The sequence below is a fragment of the Diabrotica undecimpunctata genome, chromosome 4 (genome assembly GCF_040954645.1).
Source record: "Diabrotica undecimpunctata isolate CICGRU chromosome 4, icDiaUnde3, whole genome shotgun sequence".
NCBI classification, from domain to species: domain Eukaryota; kingdom Metazoa; phylum Arthropoda; class Insecta; order Coleoptera; family Chrysomelidae; genus Diabrotica; species Diabrotica undecimpunctata.
In genome coordinates, this window is record NC_092806.1 from 45,242,531 (window position 1) to 45,263,532 (window position 21,002).

Consider the following 21,002-nt stretch of genomic DNA (forward strand, 5'->3'; position numbering starts at 1 on the left):
AAGATGTTCATAATTACTTGTACTTGTACCAAAATCTACGGATATTTTTTTTATACCAGTCACTAGGGTTATTCACCTCCCAATTTTGTCGGACTGAGCCTATTGACTTGACATTTGATACGTTTTACTAATATCAAGAAAATAATTTTTTTTTTAAATAATTTTTATTTTCTTCTTCTGATGTTTTAAGCTTAGAAATTGTACGTGTTCATCTGCCATTTTTGTTGGTTATAGGGTTTTCTCTATACTTCCTTACGTTCGAAATCAATACTGTTTTCTGATCATTTCATTTTCTTCTTCTTTGTGTGCCGTGCTTGTTTTTAAGTGGTGACTATCGTCGCATTAACAAGCTTATGACATGTTTCTCGGTTGGCAGCAAGATAAAACAATTCCTCAACCGTTCTACCTGTCCATTGTCTAATGCAGTTACGCAGAAAGGCCAGTTGTTTTCGTCCAATCCAGCGTTTTCCGATTCAGATTTTGTCCTAAATGATCTGAGCATGCAACACCACAACTCGAACGCTTCTATTCTATTAAGATTTTTTATTGTTTTTGTCCAGGTTTCACATGCATAGAACAAAGCTGACCCAACGTCATTTTATATTTTTAGTCAATTAATGCGGTGTCGTGTTCTGTCCATAGGATTTAAATAAGCTTTTATAACATCCACACTTTAAAAGAATCTATAAAATTCTGAGATCTTAATTTCAATGACTATTGTTTAGACGTAATTATAGGTCATACGTAGCATTTGACTATACGTTAATAGAAATCTCTCTTTGACAGAAGTATCTTAATATTTGATCTTAATATTTGTCCTTGTCGTTAATTTTATACTTATTATAAACTACTCAAAAGGTAAAAGTTAGCAAAGGGATTTAAATAAAAAATTTGGGAGCAGTTTATCAAAAACCTAATAAATTATATTTATTACTTAAAACGGATAAAACTATCTGCGTAAACTCAAGAACATTTGTAATTTATAACTCAGTCGATATTCAACTGTCTAAATGTGCCGTGAACTCCAAACTTTTCTTGAGATTCTATGCCAAGTTCAGTGGGGCGAAGGGATTCATTAACTCTTAAAGTATCCAATTTATCAAAACGATCTCCATATTCTGTCAATTTCAGTTTCAACATTTCTAAAACAGACAAAGTTTATTTAAAAAAAACTGGTTATTCGGGAGCTTTAGAATATAATGTTATTTTTTATTTGAAATCGAAAATGAAAAAAGATGCTACCTAATTTATTGAATCAATTAGGTAATTTGATGTACAAGGAGAAATTGTATTATAAAAACTTATAAAATACTTCATCAAAGATATTCTTTTGTTTGTTTACCAGACTATAATTCTTCAAGGAATATTAAGCAGGGTTTAGGCAAAATAGATCTACCATTGACCAACTATTTACAGTTAAACAAACACTAGCCAAAGCATGGAAATATGACATGGACGTTTACAATCTCTTTGTAGATTTTAAACAAGCCTATGATTCAATAGATAGAAAAATTCTACCTAATATATTGGAAGAATTTGGCATACTATCAAAATTAATACGACTAGTGCAAATAACAATGACAGAAACAGAAGCACAGGTATGTATTCAGGGACAGATCACTGATGCGTTTACGATAACGCAAGGACTGAAACAAGGCGACGGACTGGCCCCAACGCTCTTTAGTCTTGTTCTTGAATATGTAATTAGACAGTTGACGGTGAGCGAAAATAACATACAAACAAATCTACCAAATTAGCAGCATACGCAGATGATATAAACATAATGAGCAGAACAGTGAATGCAGCGGAAGAAACCTACGTTGAGTTGAAACAGAGTGCAAAAGCAGTAGGGCTAGCAATAAATACAAATAAAACAAAACTACTCATACAAACCAGATCGAATAGACCGGCGCAACAACACTTTATTGACGATATAGAACATGTGAATAGATTCACATACCTAGGAACGGATCTGGTCACAAGCAATGAAGAAGAACCGGAAATAAATAGAAGGCTTATGCTGGCAAATAAAGCCTATTTCGCGATGGTCCACATATTCAAACCGCGAGACGTACAACGGAAAACAAAACTCGGGCCCTATAAAACAATAATCAGGCCCATAGTAAGTTATGGTTGTGAAACATGGGTGGTGACACAGAAATCTGCTATTGCATTAGATTTGTTTGAAAGAAAAATATTACGTAGGATACTGGGCCCAATAAGTGAAAACAACAACTGGCGAATTAGGTATAATAGAGAAATATACGAGCAATATAGTGAACCAACTCTAGCACAAATACACTAAACTGCAGAGATTATGGTGGGTAGGGCACGTGGTCCGTATGCATGAGAATAGAATCCCCAGAAAATTACTAAATGCAAGAATGTAGTGAAAAAGACCTGTTAGAAGACCTAAAAAGATATGGGAAGACGAAGTTAATGAGGATGCCAAGAACTGCCTGGGAACGCGTTCATGGAAAAGAACAGCGTTAAATCGAAATGATTGGAGAAGCCTGTTGAAGGAGGCCAAGGCCCGATTTGGGCTGTAGTGCCATTGGATGGATATATAATTCTTCATGGTTCTGTGTCTTCCGCTACTAGGCTTCGTGTAGACCATGGTGTACCTCTACAATTGATGTTTTCAGGTCTTTTGTTCTTTTTGCTACCTATGTGTTTGAAGTGTCTGAGGTAGGACCGATTTATTTTTGTTGACAAACTTGTGTAAACTTTTAGATGGTTTATAATTAAACCTACCATCTATGCTGTTCTGGACTATTAGACAAAAAAGATATTCGCTGTTTTACAAACTATCACACTGCATAACGCTTTAACGTTTCGTGACTTTATTACTGGTATGAGATCTTCAAATTCCATAGTGAAGTGTATTTCTATCTTGAACTAGGACCGTACTTATTAAAAGTTACCACGAATACCACGAAAAGAAAACCTCTGGACTATATGAGCTAGGAAGGAACCGTGGTAGGTAAATGAAGTGTAGGGGATAGACTAGTGATAAACTGGTATATAAAGCAAGTTCAATCTTCAGTCTATCTCACTAATAAATACGCTAGGGAAAGTCCTAAGTTTATCCTCAAGGAACGAAATGACTTTCTCGAAGCCCACAATATCATCCCAAACTTTCAATATGGATTTCAATCTGGTAAACCAACTCAAAATGCATCAACAGCAAAAGTCACACAAGCCATCAACAATAATTCTATCGCTATTGTCACATTTCTAGATGTACAAAAGGCCTTCAATCAAGTCTGGTACGACGGACATATTTGAAGGCTAATTACCATCAGGCAATTACTACAATAAATAAAAATTGTACATTCTTATCTAACGAACTGTAAGACTTAGAATAAGTGATCAATTATCGACCTCGTTCACTCCACGAACTGGAGTCTCCCAAGGCTAAGTACTAGCGCGCTTGTTATATGTAATATACATCAGCAACATTTCTAATCTTAACATCACACGAACACAGTTGTTTCTCTACGCAGGCGACACTGCACTCCTCACAACAGCGAGGGGATATTATCCTGAGAGAACTTTCAAAAGAGCACAAACTCTAATAAACGGCGTCGAAGAATTGTACAATAAGTAGAGAGCTACACTTATATAGCAAAAACACAAAGCATTATGTTTCGTAGCCCAAAAATATCTTTAAAAGTCATCATTGCCACTATAATAATTATGGTGGCATACGAAACATTGCAGCATCATACATTTCTCCTCTTAATTTAGTTATTTTAGGCCGTACTGTTTTGCAGCTTATTACTATTGCACATAAGAAATATCTGGTGTTATGTTTTAAAAGTGTGATCTCTTTGATAGCCTAGTCTAGAAAAATGTATCCGATTCTGGCCCGCCGGCAGCTTATCCTAAAGCGTTAGTTGCATCCAGTGCCACCAGAACAGAATAGTTTCTTGTACGTTATATCAATTTTTACCACACTTTTTTATTTTGTGTCTTTTTTTGTTTTGTCTTGTCGTCATTTCTTACACCATCGATCAACCTCGCAGCATCATACTTTGCCTCAGATAGATCTTTCACTATCTCCAAAAAGCATATTAACTTTTGCTATCACGTTTAGCAAGTATAGATCTATATTTTGATTCCTCCTCTTTCTTTGGTTTCTTCACAAATATAACAAGCCTTTTCTTGTTTCGTACCTTAAAAAAATAGCGCTCGATAACAATTTGCTATAAGAATGCATCATTGGTTTCTTATACAGGGTGTTTCAAAAAAAGGTAACCCCTTCTCTAGGGTAGGTAAAAACTTAAAAATAACGCTATCCGTTTTCAAGACACAGGGCGTTGAAGAAAAAAGAATTTACGCATTTTTTACGATTTTGCCGAAACTTCTGGCAACATTGTAATGAAATTTTATACAAATATGTTTTGGAAGCTGATACATCCCATGAATTTGTTTTTATATCTGATTCTCATAGAAAACCCTAGTTACACGGATCGAACTAAGTATTAGTCAATATAACTTTTTTAAGAGTATAATTATTAATCAAAATTTCAAGGAAACTTAAACATCATTCAATTTTACACGAAAAAGGTACTTCTGGTAAAACTCGATACTGTGTACCGTTTTCGGAATATTTTGATTTGAAAATTATGAAGTAATAATTGATGCTGGTATAAAATAGTTAGTAATTAAACAAAACTCAGAAGAAGAAAATTAAATTAATGACTAAGAACATAAAATAAAATTCAATTACAGTAAAGTAAGTGTTTAAAATGCCCTCCGTTTTCGCGAATACACAAGTCTATTCTTTTTTCTGAAGATCCCATTAACCTTTTAAACGGTAGGGGATCAGCTATGATGTCATTAAATTGACGTTGAATTCTTTCTTTCAATTCTTGGCGTGAATTTAATTCTGTAGCATAGACTTTTTCCTTAATATACGACCAAACTGCGTAGTCCAAAGGGTTAAAATCGCATGACCGAGGAGGCCTATGAATCGAGCTTCTGCACCTCTACCAATCCATCGATTCGGAAAATGATTACTTAACCAATTACGACACCTTCTATCAAAGTGTGGTGGAGCTCCATCGTGCATAAAAAATAAAGATCTTCGCTCGTTTACCGTTAAATCTTCTAATATCTCGAATACGGAATTGTTTAAAAAATCAAGATACATATCACTATTTAAATTTCCAGGTAGAATATGATAACCTATTAATTTGTTACCTAAAGTTGCTGCCCAAACATTAACTTTAAATGAGTGTTGGTAATGTGATACCCTTTTGACTCGTGGATTATCATCACACCAGTAGTGTGCATTATGGGAGTTAAATATACCTTGTCGCGTAAAGATGGACTCGTCCGTAAAAAGAATGCATTTTAAAAAATTTGGATTGTGGGCTGTCCTTTGTTGCAATGTTTCACAAAAATCCACTCTAACCGGTAGATCATCTGGCAAGAGCTCTTGGACTTGTCTGTAATGATAAGGATGTAATTGCTGTTCTTTCAGTATCCGCCAAGTACTTAAAGAAGAAGTATTTGTTTGTCTTGCTATATTCCTTACGCTAACTGTTGGATCTTGATCAAGTAAATTTAAAATATTATTTTCTTTATTAATTGTTCTTGTTGTTCTTGGTCTACCAGAATTTATTTTATTTGGTCTCACATTCCGAGATTCTTGACAACGTCGTTCAAAGGCTTTAAATGTTTTTTTACTTGGTAAGTTTCTTCTAGGAAACTTTTCTGCATAACGTGTCACAGCTGCACTAGAACATCCTAAACATTCGCCTAAGGTTAATAACATGTCAGTGTATTCAACATTTGAGTACATTTTGATTTGATTTTACAAATAACAATGTTTCAAAACTCTTATTATTGTTGATTTATCGTCATAACAATCAATAAATATCAGATTTCCATGGCACACTTGGAGAAAATAGAGGTATACCTATTAGAACTTTATAATTACTACCAGCATCAATTATTACTTTATAATTTTTAAACCAAATATTCCAAAAACGGTACACAGTATCGAGTTTTACCAAGAGTACCTTTTTCGTGTAAAATTGAATGATGTTTAAGTTTACTTGAAATTTTGATTAATAATTATACTCTTAAAAAAGTTATATTGACTAATACTTAGTTCGATCCGTGTAACTAGCGTTTTCTATGAGAATCAGATATAAAAACAAATTCATGGGATGTATCAGCTTCCAAAACATATTTGTATAAAATTTCATTACAATGTTGCCAGTAGTTTCGGCAAAATCGTAAAAAAGGCACAAAAATTTTTTACTAAGCAAACCCCAATTATTTTTCAGTTTTTTACCTACCCTAGAGACGGGGTTACCTTTTTTTTGAAACACCTCAAATATTCGTTCTACTTCAGATAGTATTTTCTCTGTGCTATCTGTTAATGTGCTTGCAAAATAAAATATTTTATAAATTTTATCTGTTCTTACGCAACCATGTATTATGAGTGTGCAAATGTTTGCCACATAATATAATGCTTTCTATTGCCTTAATCCGGTTTTCATTTTTTTATTTGTAATGCATTCTGTTGTCGACTTCCAGTCACTTTCCATAAGTTTTTAAATTATAGTTTGTCTCGTATATTTTTTCATAATAATAAGTTTACTTTACTTATTTGTTTATATTATAGTGGCTGTTTCTTTATCTATTTTTTTAGTATATCTTTATCGTCGTTTCGTTAAGCTACTAAAAACTGAGTCCTTTGTAGTTTGTCACAGACGTCTTTATTTCATTTCTTGCATGTGGAGGAGCAGGAGCAAGAGGATCAGTTGTCTTTTTTGTTTAATTATTTAAATATTTATTTAGCTTTATAGTTCTACATCTGAATAAAATTTAAAGGGTTCCACATTTCACAGGTATACGTCTAGAGGCAGGTGATTCATTTGTTTTTATTCTCCATTATGGTTGCTTAATTCTGCCTTTGTAAAATTAATCGCAGTTAGTCTGAATCATCTGAAGTTCGCCTTTTACATTTCGAATTTGTATTTTCTGTTAGTAACTTTGTAGACTATTAGCTAAAATAGCTAAATAGAATATAAAGGAAACACATAAAATCATACAGGTATACATATAGAGCATACATACTTTCCAGTTCATCCAACGATTTCTCTTCACCTCCATAATCCTTAGGCAAAACTTCTAAAGGAACGTAGTTTAAGAAACTTTCAAAAGAGGAATGGAGTTTAAGCTAAAAAATAAAATACGAAAATTCAATTTGAAAAATACAGTTTTTAAAACTGTAGGTGATAAAAACTTATTTTGAGGAGTTAAGGTTAATTCAAAAAAAGTACAAAACGGAGAAGGAAGAATTTATAATGATACGTTAATTATTTATTATTTATTTATTATGAAAGGTTGCTATTTATATTTCTGCCTACCAATGAAAAACCAAGTTTTTACAATCGAAAATGGCTTTATTGCTTTTCAAAATATTCTCCATGAAAATCAATACACTTTTGCATGCGTGTGAACCAATTTTCGAAGCACTTTTTCCACTCAGATTGAAGTATGTAACTCCAAAACATGTGTTTTGATCGAGTCAACCGCTTCTGCCGGTGTCGAAAAGCGTTGACCACGCAATTTATTGTTGATGTAAGGGAATAAAAAGAAGTTGTTGGGTGCCAAATCAGGACTGTACGGCGAATAACCCTTTAATTTAATGTTTTGGTCGGTCAAAAGCTCCGATGCGTGTGCTGATATGTGAGCTTGCATTTTCGTGATAAAAAAATGATTCGTCTGTCTTTTTTTAATTTTACTGAAAACTTCTGGCAAACAAACGGTTTTATACTATTCAGAATTGACCATCTTACGTTCTTGTAACGGCACTGACACGAGCCTTTTTTGACCTTTGGTCAGATTATGTGAACAAATATTTATCACAGCCAAATAATCATGCAAGACTTATTAATGCTTGTCATATTAATTCCCAACGATGCTTCAATCTCACGGTAAGTCATATGATGTTCTTGCTCTAACAGTTCAGGCACAGCATCGATGGTTTCTGATATAACAGCCGATGAATTCGTCCTGCAGAAACCGCCGATCATGACTGAAGTCATTGTACCAATTTTTTGCTTTGTCCATTTAGTAGAAACCATCATTACGCCCCCGTAAGACGTATTTCCTACAATTGTGTATGGGCTCCTTAACATTCTTATTATATTTTTAATAAAGTAAGCGTAGGCTACTTTAACTTACTTGCAGTTGACTCCTAAAAATACCTTGCAGGTGTGGACTAGGAGAATTTGCAATTAACGAGCAAAAATTTTCTTTAAAAAATGTTTTTGAATATAATAAATAGATAATACAAACATAAACTTTAAAGAATGTTTTGCTTACCCTGTCGTAAAGTTTTGGTTTAATAAACAACTTAGCTATCGCCAATAGTTTGTCAAAAACTGAAGGATAGTTTAAAATATGAACTTCTTTTATTCTAGTGCTGTAAAGATTCTGAAACAAAATATGGTATGCTGCCATTAGCTTATTATTAAATATATGTAATATAAATGTGTTACTTTAAGCGAAATGATTACGGCCCTTATAAGTTTGTAATTTTTGTTTTAGTTTGTTGAGCTCCAAAAACGTTTTTATTATAAGTAAAGTTTATGTATTGTAACAAGCAACTTTACTTTTAGAGTTTTTTGTTAAGTAACGAAGAGACTTGTTTACGAAGGCGTCTATACAAGTCTTTAAAGTATAAATATATAAATAAACGCCCTTAATTGGCTATATAATTATAGAATTTCTTCGTTGGTAACTTTGTTTATTCAGAAAATCCGCAACATGCATCTAAATGCTGCGAGTCTCTTTAGGGGCGCGTCAGGTAAAATCCATGAACCACTTTATATGGAAGAACCGAGAATAGACATTCAATAAAGATTTTGTAAATAATGAACAACATAGGTATGTAAAGCGTGTTTTTTAGAGATATAGAACTTTAAAGTGAAATAAAACAAAGATTATTTTTTATATAAACAGGAAATTAACTTTATTTAAAAGATAATTTTTTGACATTATATTTTAAATATGATTTCTGGCATATGATCACCAATGCTGGCTCTGACGCAGTCTAATGTGGAGATCCAATTTTCGACGACTTTTTCCACTATTTGTGGCCGTATATCGGCAATAACGCGGCGAGTGTTGTCCTCCAGTTCGTCAATCGTTTCAGGCTTATTGGCATAGACTAGCGACTTCACATAACCCCACAGAAAATAGTCTAACGGTGTTAAATCGCACGACCTTGGAGGCCAATTCACGGGTCCTAAACGCGAGATTATGCGGTTACCAAACGTTTCCCTCAATAAATCCATTGTGGCACGAGCTATGTGACATGTTGCGCCGTCTTGCTGAAACCACAGCTCCTGCACATTATGGTTGTTCAATTCAGGAATAAAAAAGTCAGTAATCATAGCTCTATAGCGGTCACCATTGACTGTACGTTCTGGTCAGCATTGTTTTTGAAGAAGTACGGACCAATGATTCCACCAGCCCACAAAGCACACCAAACAGTCAATTTTTCTGGATATAGTGGTTTCTCAACATACACTTGAGGATTATCTTCACTCCAAATACGGCAGTTTTGTTTGTTGACGTAGTCATTTAACCAAAAGTGAGCTTCGTCGCTAAACAAAATTCGCTTATGAAAGTCGGGATCAACGACAATTTCGTTTTGGGCCCATTCACCGAATCTACGCCTTGCTAGGTGATCGTGTGGCTTCAATTCCTACACGAGTAGAATTTTGTAAGTACGCAAACCAAGATCTTCTCGCAAAATCTTTCATAAAGTGGATGGACACATATCCAACTGCTGTGCACGATGGCGTATAGACTGATTCGGGTCTTCCTCTATACTACGCTTAACAGCAGCAACATCTTCTGTACGCACTGTACGACGTCTCTGTGGATGCGTATTATCATTAAGAGTGAACGTGGTGCGAAAACGTTCCACAGTTGATCGAATTAATTGCTCTGATGGGCGATTATGTATACCATAAAATGGACGTAGTGCGCGATACGTATTCCGAACAGAACTATGATTTTCAAAATAAATTTGCACAATTTGAAAGCGTTGTTCAGGCGTCAGTCTATTCATATTGAAATGGTAAACTAAAGTAAATAATAATCACCTGACAGCTGTCAAAATGGCCGCCTCTTAAAAACGTGTTGCCAACTTCTATTTCTATACCTCTAAAAAAAAAACACCCGTTATAAGTTTAGAGCACATATCTGAATAGGTTTTTGGTTGTATAAATAATTGAGTAAGCTTTTGCCCATTCTTACATATGGAGCAGAATGTTGGCAAATGACAGTAAAAGGAAAGAAAAAAGTTGACACGGTTGAAATGGACTACCTAAGAAGAGCTTGCCGTATATCAAAAGTAGAACGTATACCTAATTCTGAAATTAGAAGAAAAACAGATAGAGTACATACAACTTCTGAAAGAATAGAAACTAGACAGTTAATATGGTATGGACACGTACAGAGGATGGACGACAACAGATGGCCAAAAAGAGCTATGGAATACAATCCAAGTAATAGAAGGAAACGAGGAAGACCAGCCAAGTCTTGGATACAAGGTGTTATGGAAACCATGAAAGATAGAGCAATTGATGAAGACACCTGGAGAGATAGAAAAAGATGGCGATCGAAATGCGGGAAGCGGCAGAAGCTGTAGGATCCCCGCTTATATATATATAAGCTTTTGCCAGTTAGCTCTTTCAATATATTTTATATATATATATATATATATATATATATATATATATATATATTTATTTACGGTAACAATTGACTTCCCACATGTAAAGTTGTAGGTTCAATTGGCTTCCGCTGGTCAATTGGCATCCGGTATTCGGATGCCAATTGACCTCTTCAAAATAATATCAGAAACGCATAGTGGATGATATTATAAGGCTCTTTACGCGATATGAACCCGGAATCCAATTGGACCGTTTTTTGATTCGTAAATAAATCGTAGTTCGAGGCAAAAAATAAGCAGCGCCACCATCGATTTGTGTATATTGAGTTGAAGCGATATTCATGTCGTTGCAGCTTAGCGGTTCAATTGGCATCTACAGGATGTGATACGATTTTGGAAGCCAGTTAGTCACTTAGATTGTCTTAGATTCCAGGTTTATAAAGGTTCGAGTAACATCTGGTCGATTCGCGTTTGAGTTTAATTCTTAGAATGGATATTTTTTGTTTAGTTTTTGGATTTACAATATATTATTGGTATTATCTTACTTTCTTGTTATCTGCAGTCTTTTATTCTTTTTGAAAGGTTTTATAACCTTATTTCTCAGCGCCATGTGTATAATTTTTTGAAGCACATTGCTAAAACGTTGTGTATTAAAAAGCATTTAATGTTAGGGGTTGTAAATGCATTAAAAATGTTGTGAATTTTGAAAATGTGGTTTGGCGCTGTGTTAATAAGATTCTTTCGTTAAGATGCTTAGTTTTTATCTATCTCTGGTTATGCTTTGTCTTTTTTTCTGTGAAAATATTAACTAATATTATAAATGTGAGTGTAAGGTGTTTGTCGGCTTGTTTTTTTTTTCGCATTCCCTGTTTAACTTTTTAACCGATCAATTTTGACAGGGACACAAATAAGCACAGATGATACATTTTATTAAAAAAAGTTGTATTTTCAAGGGATACTTCTCGGCAGAAGACGCCATCACAATCGAATCGAGGATAAAAGCTAGTATTTTATATGTAAATGAGAATGCAATCCACTCTTAACTGATCAACATTTAATATGTCATCACAGGTGTTCCGTGTGCAATGCTGCCAGGTCACCCATGTACAGCTTGGAACAACAAGAGCCATTTGCTGATCGGTTTAGGTCACCGAAACCCAACCAATTATGATTGGATCAACAGAAACAACTACTCCGTGGGCTAATACCCCTACCGGCATTGAATTATACTATTGATCCAATGGTCGCAGAACAACACAACCCATCAAGTGTGAAACGCCAAACAGCTGTTTCGGTCCGCCAGACCTTATCAGTGACGCTTGGCTTCTCCATTGGAAAGTTGTCCGTTCTGCTTAAGGGGACAAGGTCCTCTGAATCTCAAATGTAAATGAGAATGCAATCCACTCTTAACTGATCAACATTTAATATGTCATCACAGGTGTTCCGTGTGCAATGCTGCCAGGTCACCCATGTACAGCTTGGAACAACAAGAGCCATTTGCTGATCGGTTTAGGCCGCCGAAACCCAATTAATTATGTTTAGATCAACAGAAACAACTACTCCGAGGGCTAATACCCCTACCGGCATTGAATTATACTATTGATCCAATGGTCGCAGCACAACACAACCCATCAAGTGTGAAACGCCAAACAGTTGTTGCGGTCCGCCAGACCTCATCAGTGACGCTTGGCTTCTCCATTGGAAAGTTGTCCGTTCTGCTTAAGGGGACAAGGTCCTCTGCATCTCAAATGTAAATGAGAATGCAATCCATTCTTAACTGATAAACATTTAATATGTCATCACCGGTGTTCCGTGTGCAATGCTGCCAGGTCAACCATGTACAACTTGGAACAACAAGAGCCCTTTGCTGATCGGTTTAGGTCACCGAAACCCAACCAATTATGTTTGGATCAACAATAACCACTACTCCGAGGGGTAATACACCTACTGGCATTGAATTATACTATTGATCCAATGGTCGCAGCACAACACAACCCATCAAGTGTGAAACGCCAAACAGTTGTTGCGGTCCGCCAGACCTCATCAGTGACGCTTGGCTTCTCCATTGGAAAGTTGTCCGTTCTGCTTAAGGGGACAAGGTCCTCTGAATCTCAAATGTAAATGAGAATGCAATCCACTCTTAACTGATCACATAGGTGACCTAGCAGCATTGCACACGGAACACCTGTGATGACATATTAAATGTTGATCAGTTAAGAGTGGATTGCATTCTCATTTACATTTGAGATTCAGAGGACCTTGTCCCCTTAAGCAGAACGGACAACTTTCCAATGGAGAAGCCAAGCGTCACAGATAAGGTCTGGCGGACCGAAACAGCTGTTTGGCGTTTCACACTTGATGGGTTGTGTTTTTCTGCGACCATTGGATCAATAGTATAATTCAATGCCGGTAGGGGTATTAGCCCACGGAGTAGTTGTTTCTGTTGATCCAATCATAATTGGTTGGGTTTCGGTGACCTAAACCGATCAGCAAATGGCTCTTGTTGTTCCAAGCTGTACATGGGTGACCTGGCAGCATTGCACACGGAACACCTGTGATGACATATTAAATGTTGATCAGTTAAGAGTGGATTGCATTCTCATTTACATTTGAGATTCAGAGGACCTTGTCCCCTTAAGCAGAACGAACACTTTTCAATGGAGAAGCCAAGCGTCACTGATCAGGTCTGGCGGACCGAAACAGCTGTTTGGCGTTTCACACTTGATGGGTTGTGTTGTTCTGCGACTATAGGATCAATAGTATAATTCAATGCCGGTAGGGGTATTAGCCCTCTGAGTAGTTGTTTCTGTTGATCTAAATATAATTAATTGGGTTTCGGTGACCTAAACCGATCAGCAAATGGCTCTTGTTGTTCCAAGCTGTACATGGGTGACCTGGCGGCATTGCACACGGAACACCTGTGATGACATATTAAATGTTGATCAGTTAAGAGTGGATTGCATTCTCATTTACATTTGAGATTCAGAGGACCTTGTCCCCTTAAGCAGAACGGACAACTTTCCAATGGAGAAGCCAAGCGTCACAGATAAGGTCTGGCGGACCGAAACAGCTGTTTGGCGTTTCACACTTGATGGGTTGTGTTGTTCTGCGACCATTGGATCAATAGTATAATTCAATGCCGGTAGGGGTATTAGCCCTCGGAGTAGTTGTTTCTGTTGATCCAAACATAATTGGTTGGGTTTCAGTGACCTAAACCGATCAGCAAATGGCTCTTGTTGTTCCAAGCTGTACATGGGTGATCTGGCAGCATTGCACACGGAACACCTGTGATGACATATTAAATGTTAATCAGTTAAGAGTGGATTGCATTCTCATCTACATTTGAGATTCAGAGGACCTTGTACCCTTAAGCAGAACGAACAACTTTCCAATGGAGAAGCCAAGCGTCACTGATGAGGTCTGGCGGACCGAAACAGCTGTTTGGCGTTTCACACTTGATGGGTTGTGTTGTTCTGCGACTATAGGATCAATAGTATAATTCAATGCCGGTAGGGGTATTAGCCCTCGGAGTAGTTGTTTCTGTTGATCCAAACATAACTAGTATTTTATAGTATAGCAAAGTAATACATTTTCGGGTAGATCAGATATGTAGGATTTAGTGCTCGCTCTTCTACCTATATTTTATTATAGTGTCTTATGAAATTTCAATTTCTGGATCATTTTTTGTCTTTAACTGGGATATTATTACTCTCCTGCCTTCTACTATTCTTTGCTTTTCTCACCACTCCTGCTGATATCTCTATATTTGTGTTTCGTTTATTTATTCGTTCATAGTTTGTTATTAATTTTGCCTTACACATATTTGCGTCTTAATAATTGTAATAATATAGAAATCTTATTACCTGAATAAAGGAATCATGTTTTGTTCAAATAAATTTAATAAATTAAAACCATTTCTACATACCATTTTGAAGATAATCATAACAACTTGAAAACACTACAACAAATGAAATGGAATAAGCAGTTGTTCCACATCTCTAACGTAAGGATATGAAGAAAAATTGATTCTTAATATCGTGTGTATTTTTCACCAGCGCGAATTAGTGCTTGAAATCTACGTGGCATGCTGCGTATAAGCCTGTCGATATCTTGTTGAGGTACCTATATTTTCCCATTCTTCGATTAGAGTTTCTTTTAGTTGTTGAAGGATTTGAGGTGGATGTGGGCGCCTCGGGACACATCTATCTAACATATCCCAAAGATGTTCAATTAGTATAAGCGAATAAATGCAATACACTCTTAACTGCTCAACACATCAAGGTGTTATAGCAGGTGTTCCGCGTGCAATGCTGCCATGTTCACTATTGGAGTCACTGGAGTAGTTGTTGCTATTGATCCAAAAAGTTAAGCTTTGCTTGGGTTTTCGGTAACCTTAACCGACAGCAAATGACTCTTGTTTTCCACGCTGTACATGTGAACATGGCAGCATTGCACGCGGAACACCTGCTATAACACCTTGATATGTTGAGCAGTTAAGAGTGTATTGCAATTTTTCGCTTATATTTTATAGTCAGAGGACACAGTCCCCAAAGCAGAACGGACAACTTTCCAATGGTGAACCCAAACGTCACAATGGATCATTTTATGTACCATTATAGGTATGTGCCATGTATAGCCTTGATAAAGACTTAAAATAAAGTAAAAACATTGGCAAATTTTAAACATTAACTAGGTTTTAATTGTCCCTAACCCACTATTACCATTAGAAGCTATTAAGTGGACACTACTCCTAAAACTTTGTTTACGTTGAAAGCTATGTATCGCCATTTTAAAAAGAGAGACCAAGAAATTTTGTAAATTATATGTTTGCAACTGTGTTTCTTACAAAAACCTTTTGTATGTATATAACTTCTTTATTATTCACTTCTAATGAAGTTAAGAGATAAAATACTGATTCTGAATTTTGTTTAAAAGAAGTGTACCTTTAAACATTTGATTTTCAACTTCTTCAAAGTTACAGTAATTTCAACATCTTTTCAATTCTTGAGTACTTCAATTCCCAAGAGATTTCAGTAATTTTATTTTATTTTTTTCTACGTAGGGCAAACACAACCATGAGATATAATCGAGACTCCATATATTTCAAACTAGGTTGATTTTGATAAAATTGGTTTTTGTTAGGTACAGATAATAATTACCTATGTAGTGCCTTCATAACAGGTAATTCTTATTTTTATGTTACAGCCTTAAAATAAAACATACATTATGTCGAATAAATTTTGATATATTATTTATTAACAAACGGTTAAAGAAAAACAAATATGTGTTAAAATACGACTCTTTTTTAATTATTGCTTTTCATAGTATATGGACATAATATTTTATCTCTTTTTAATGTAAAAGAATCTGGTTCGTTTTGATTGTGCATCTATTATTATATAATACCACATCAAACCAGATTCAGTGACGTACGAGAAGTATGGGCAGAGGAAAGAAAAATACACACAGTTGTAAGAAGTCAGATACCAAAAAATAAAGGAGAAAGTTATGTGCACTTTGCGTTCGGCAATAATGTGCCTGTTGTCTTAAACATCTTCACTTGCAAAAATTTTCACAGTGAGTGTTATCAAATGGTCGTATACTCTTATAAGTACTTTTGTTTGCTTTCTAAGTATTTTTCATGGACTTTGAATTTGTTAAAATATTGGAAAGTGTCATCGAAAATGCAAATCGAAGAGAAATACGAACAAGAACGAGAAAATACAGCCCATATAGCCCATAATGCGACGTAACAGCCCAAGACATGAAGTTACAATCATTGTAACATTTAATTTTAACATTTAATCCTACTATACCAGAATTTCTTTAGTAATACCAAATAATTCATTACAACAGAGCTCTTTTACTCAGGGAATAATCAGACTAGAAGTTGTTAAAAGACGATAAAACATTTTTAAATTACTGAGCTTAAAAAATGTAAAATAAAAGTATTTAGCAAATTAAATCAAATTTGAAGCTGTCATAATTTTAAAAGAAAAATATTCAATCTCGAAAAAAGCAATAACTACCTGCCTACAATTTATAGATAAAGAGTAAATATACTCTAACAAGTTAAATTTTTAAACATCCGTTTCGACAACAAAATATTACAATGACTGAACAGATGAATTGACTCAGGTAGAATTCCACCAAAACCTTTAGGTATTATTGTCGACTTGAGTCATAAACCAATGGATGCTAAAGGTCCAAAGCCAATCGATGCCAAAGAAACCGCAACAGTGATTGATGCCAATTGGTACCGCAACAGAATTCGCTGTATATTGTGGCCCATGAATATTCACGGATGCCAAATGGGAATACTTTTCGTCCAGAAGTCAATTGGTACTACAAAGAAATATATATATATATATATATATATATATATATATATATATATATATATATATATATATATATATATATATATATATATATATACCACTAGCCTAAAATTCACATTAACCATTGACTTTTGACTCGTGATGCAGAGGACGCTCTTTGGTTACATATGTACTGGTCTCGTCTAAAATTTAACAACTGTGTTTGTTGAAATACCCATTCATTCAAAAATGAGTTTTATCGCTAAAGATGATTTTTCAATGAAAATTAGGGTCAGTTGCCAACTGCTTGAAAGCCTGTTAAGCGACCATACTTCTTTGTTTATGATGGTCGTTTACTTTTACGGATGCAGGTCTTAATCACGATGCAAAATTCCACCAGTTGTTGTCTGTGAAACGCCGAATTCTTGTGAGAGACGTGAAATTGACTGCTCGTATTCTCCTGCACACTCTCACGGATAGAGGCGATGTTGTTGGCACTTCTTGTGTTTCGGTGGCCCACGTGCATTGTCTGATAAATTTAAATTCAAATGGATTTAAATTTATCCACCATATTGCGAATATTCTTCTCGATAGACGATTATGATGACGAAAACAGACTGAATAGATAATAAGTTTATGTCAATGCTTTAACATTATGGCAGCTATCAACTTTCAAAATTTGGACATCCCTATTGGCAGATCTATATATTTAGTGCTACTTTGTTCTTACACACCATGTGCAGTTACAAGATACGTTTCTAATAATCGCTATATCATATTTATCCGGTTCCTATTGAATGGCCCTTAATAAATATATATTTTTATTTATATAAATTTATATAGAGCTTTACAATATCTATTACAAATAAATTGCAGCTGTTAGGATTGGGGATCATTTAAAAGATGATACAAAGATAAAGAAAGGTGTGTGACAGGAATGTATACTGTCGCCATTATTATTTAATATTTATTTATAGCATAATATGAACCTAGCTCTTATTGATATAGACGAGGCAATACTTATAAATGGAGAATGATTGAACGATATAGAATGACACTGAGATAATTATTAGTAAACCAACAAATAATCGCAAATCACCAACTTTTACTATCACTAGGTTTAGGAATTTAAACAAACAAATGAGAATACTTGATGAAAATTAATATAAGTATCAAAAAGGCAAGATCAGATTTTGTAAAAAGTGACGATATAACATCGGAAATAAAAGTTCGTTTACTAAAGTGCTACCTATTCTCGGTTCTTCCATATAAAGTGGTTTATGGATTTTACCTGACGCGTCCCTAAAGAGACTCGCAGCATTTAGATGCATGTTGCGGATTTTCTGAATAAACAAAGTTACCAACGAAGAAATTCTGCATTAAATGGCTGAAAAGAGCGCACTAGTCCTAATCATAAATTATCGACTGGAATACCTGGGTCATACAATGCGTAATGAACGACGGTAAGATCTAGCTCGGACCATACTTCAAAGTAAGGTGTATGGAAAAATAGGTCCAGGAAGAAGATTATCCTGGATGCGTAACCTACGAAAATGGTTGAACTTAACCTTAAACGGACTTTGTGGTGCAGTAGTCAATAAAGTAAAAATAGCCATGATAAGGAAAAAGAAACGGTTGTCTAAAGTACGTATCTTAGTTTGAAAAGAAAATGAATACAGTTTTTTTGTAATAACTTGTTTTAATATATCGTTTATTTTTATCAAAATATAAAAATAAAACTCTACAGAATAATAATACGCCCAGTACTAACATATGGTTCAGAGACCTGGACTCTAACAAAAATTAATGAAAATATGTTAGTATGTTTTAAAAGAAAAGTACTAAGGCAAATCTATGGAGCAGTGAATGACAATGGAGTGTGGAGAAGTCGATGTAACTTCGAACTTTATAGGCCATTCCAGGAACCAGATATCGTAAAACATATTAAGACAGGAGGTCTGAGATGGATAGGGATGGAAAGCGGGTGGAACAAAATGCCTCAACTAGAAAAACGCTCCTTGATAGACCCATTGGTCATAGAAGAACAGGAAGACTCAGAACAAGTTTCTTTGATAACATCGATGAAGACATGAGAAATATGGAAATACGTGCTTCGCGGAGAAAGGCGATGTATAGGGATGACTGAAGACAAATTCTTAAGAAGGTTTTCTTTCTGTTGATATTTTCGGTGCTTCTGTAATGTGGCATACCTTTCCTTCGTCGTTTCAAAATTCTATAAATGGTTGGTTCTTTAAGTCCAGCCATAGTTGCCACTACAGTTCTTAAATATACTGTTAAATGACACTTTAATTTCACAGAAGTTAAATTAGATATTTATGCAATTTTTATTACACTTCATATATGAGTTTACTTTTTATCGCTATTAGTACAAAACTTACAATTCTGCACGTTATGTTATCAAACAGACATAAACGTTTATTTCTATTATAGAAATTAAAAAAAGGCTAAATTGTCTCAATAAAAGAGATGGCAGCATACGGTTACCTTCGACATGGAGACCTCTCATAAAGAAAATATCGTCCACTCCACCCGACAAGCAAAAGCCTACTGTCAGAAGCGTTCGTGCCAACCCCCACGCCTATCATTACGCCAACCTTCATGCCAATCTCTACGTCACAATCGACGGCATAATTGAACCATCCTCTGTTCCCAGTGGCAGTAATGCATTGATTAGTGATTAGTGTAGTAGTGTCTGGGGATTCGTAGGACTGAGACTTAGAAAGCCCTGAAGAAGATATCAAAGAAAATATCGAAAGCTCGGGGCCGTAATTATCAACGTGGTTCAACCCGGAAGACTGTTGAGTTTAATATTAATTCTTGTAATATTATTAATCTTAGCTCTAGATTTAATTGTATTAACCGCGGAAATTGTTCGAAATATATATATATATATATATATATATATATATATATATATATATATATATATAGCTTTGCATGTTTAAAGTTAAATCCCCAATAGAGAAAGAAAAAATTATTAGGAAAGATATTCTGTAAGCATTAGAAAATTAATTCCTGATTCTAATAAAAACTGTCAATATGAAAATTAACAAACCTCCAATATAGTAACTGCTGCCTTCACAAACATAGGTGACACTTTTAATACATGTCCTAGTGCTAAATAAGTCATATCAAAAACAATTATATCTCCAGCCATTAAATCTTCGTGCATTCTAATTTCGTATAAGTCGAGTACTAGGTATAACTGCTCAGTTACGTTGAATATACTTTCTGATTTTTCCTTGGGCTTAATTATTACTACTCTATACATCTCGTTTATTATTTTCGGAAGGGGTAGCACATATCTGAAAATAAAAATACGTTACCTTATAGTTTACTTTTAAGTAAAATAAAATCAGGTTACTCGGCGCAGGTTACTCGCGTTGTAGGTGAAATTTCATTATCAGAAATTCAATATTATTTAATAATAGTAATATACTACAAGCCCATGGGAGATTTTTAAATTTTTTGAAAATGAATTTTAAAAATTTTTTTGAAAAATTTCAGATCGGTGTGTATTTACAACCCCCTACGTTTCTGGAACATCTGTGAGAAATCTAAAGCACAACCCTTAATTTTGAACCCTTATGCTTTGAGTATCGATAAGAATTGGCGGCATAGTGCCTAAAGTTGTTATTACATACCTACTGTAGTATTGATTTATATGTACTTTATGTTGGCTCGAATGACCCCCTAAAAATGTCCCATGAGCTGGTAGTCTATAATTAAAAACAGACGTAAGAATATTAAAATAATGTCGCATAAAGTCCCGTAAAGTAGAAAAAGAAAATGTAGTACAGCAACCAAAGTAATAGAACCAATGACGCATCCCCAAAGGCAACAAAGAATAGATTTTCGTTAAAGTTTTTATAAAGATAATGATACAGATAATGATATTTTTATACCTGAAAAAGTTGCTTTCAGCTTGATGCAAATTATCTAAAATC

The 21,002-nt window shown here is 34.8% G+C and overlaps 1 protein-coding gene across 1 annotated transcript in view; it reads right to left on the reverse strand.

Moving 5' to 3' along the window:
• Positions 1 to 897: 897 nt before the first annotated feature.
• Positions 898 to 21,002, reverse strand: part of LOC140438225 (retinol-binding protein pinta-like) — a 53,409-nt gene continuing 33,304 nt past the window's right edge. Inside the window, exons 3-6 of the mRNA XM_072527927.1 lie at positions 20,111 to 20,360; positions 8,353 to 8,463; positions 7,099 to 7,201; positions 898 to 1,142 (exon numbers count right to left, since the gene is read on the reverse strand). Of these exons, the coding sequence (XP_072384028.1) occupies positions 988 to 1,142; positions 7,099 to 7,201; positions 8,353 to 8,463; positions 20,111 to 20,360 (619 nt within the window). The 3' untranslated portion in view covers positions 898 to 987. The remainder of the gene's footprint in view (positions 1,143 to 7,098; positions 7,202 to 8,352; positions 8,464 to 20,110; positions 20,361 to 21,002) is intronic.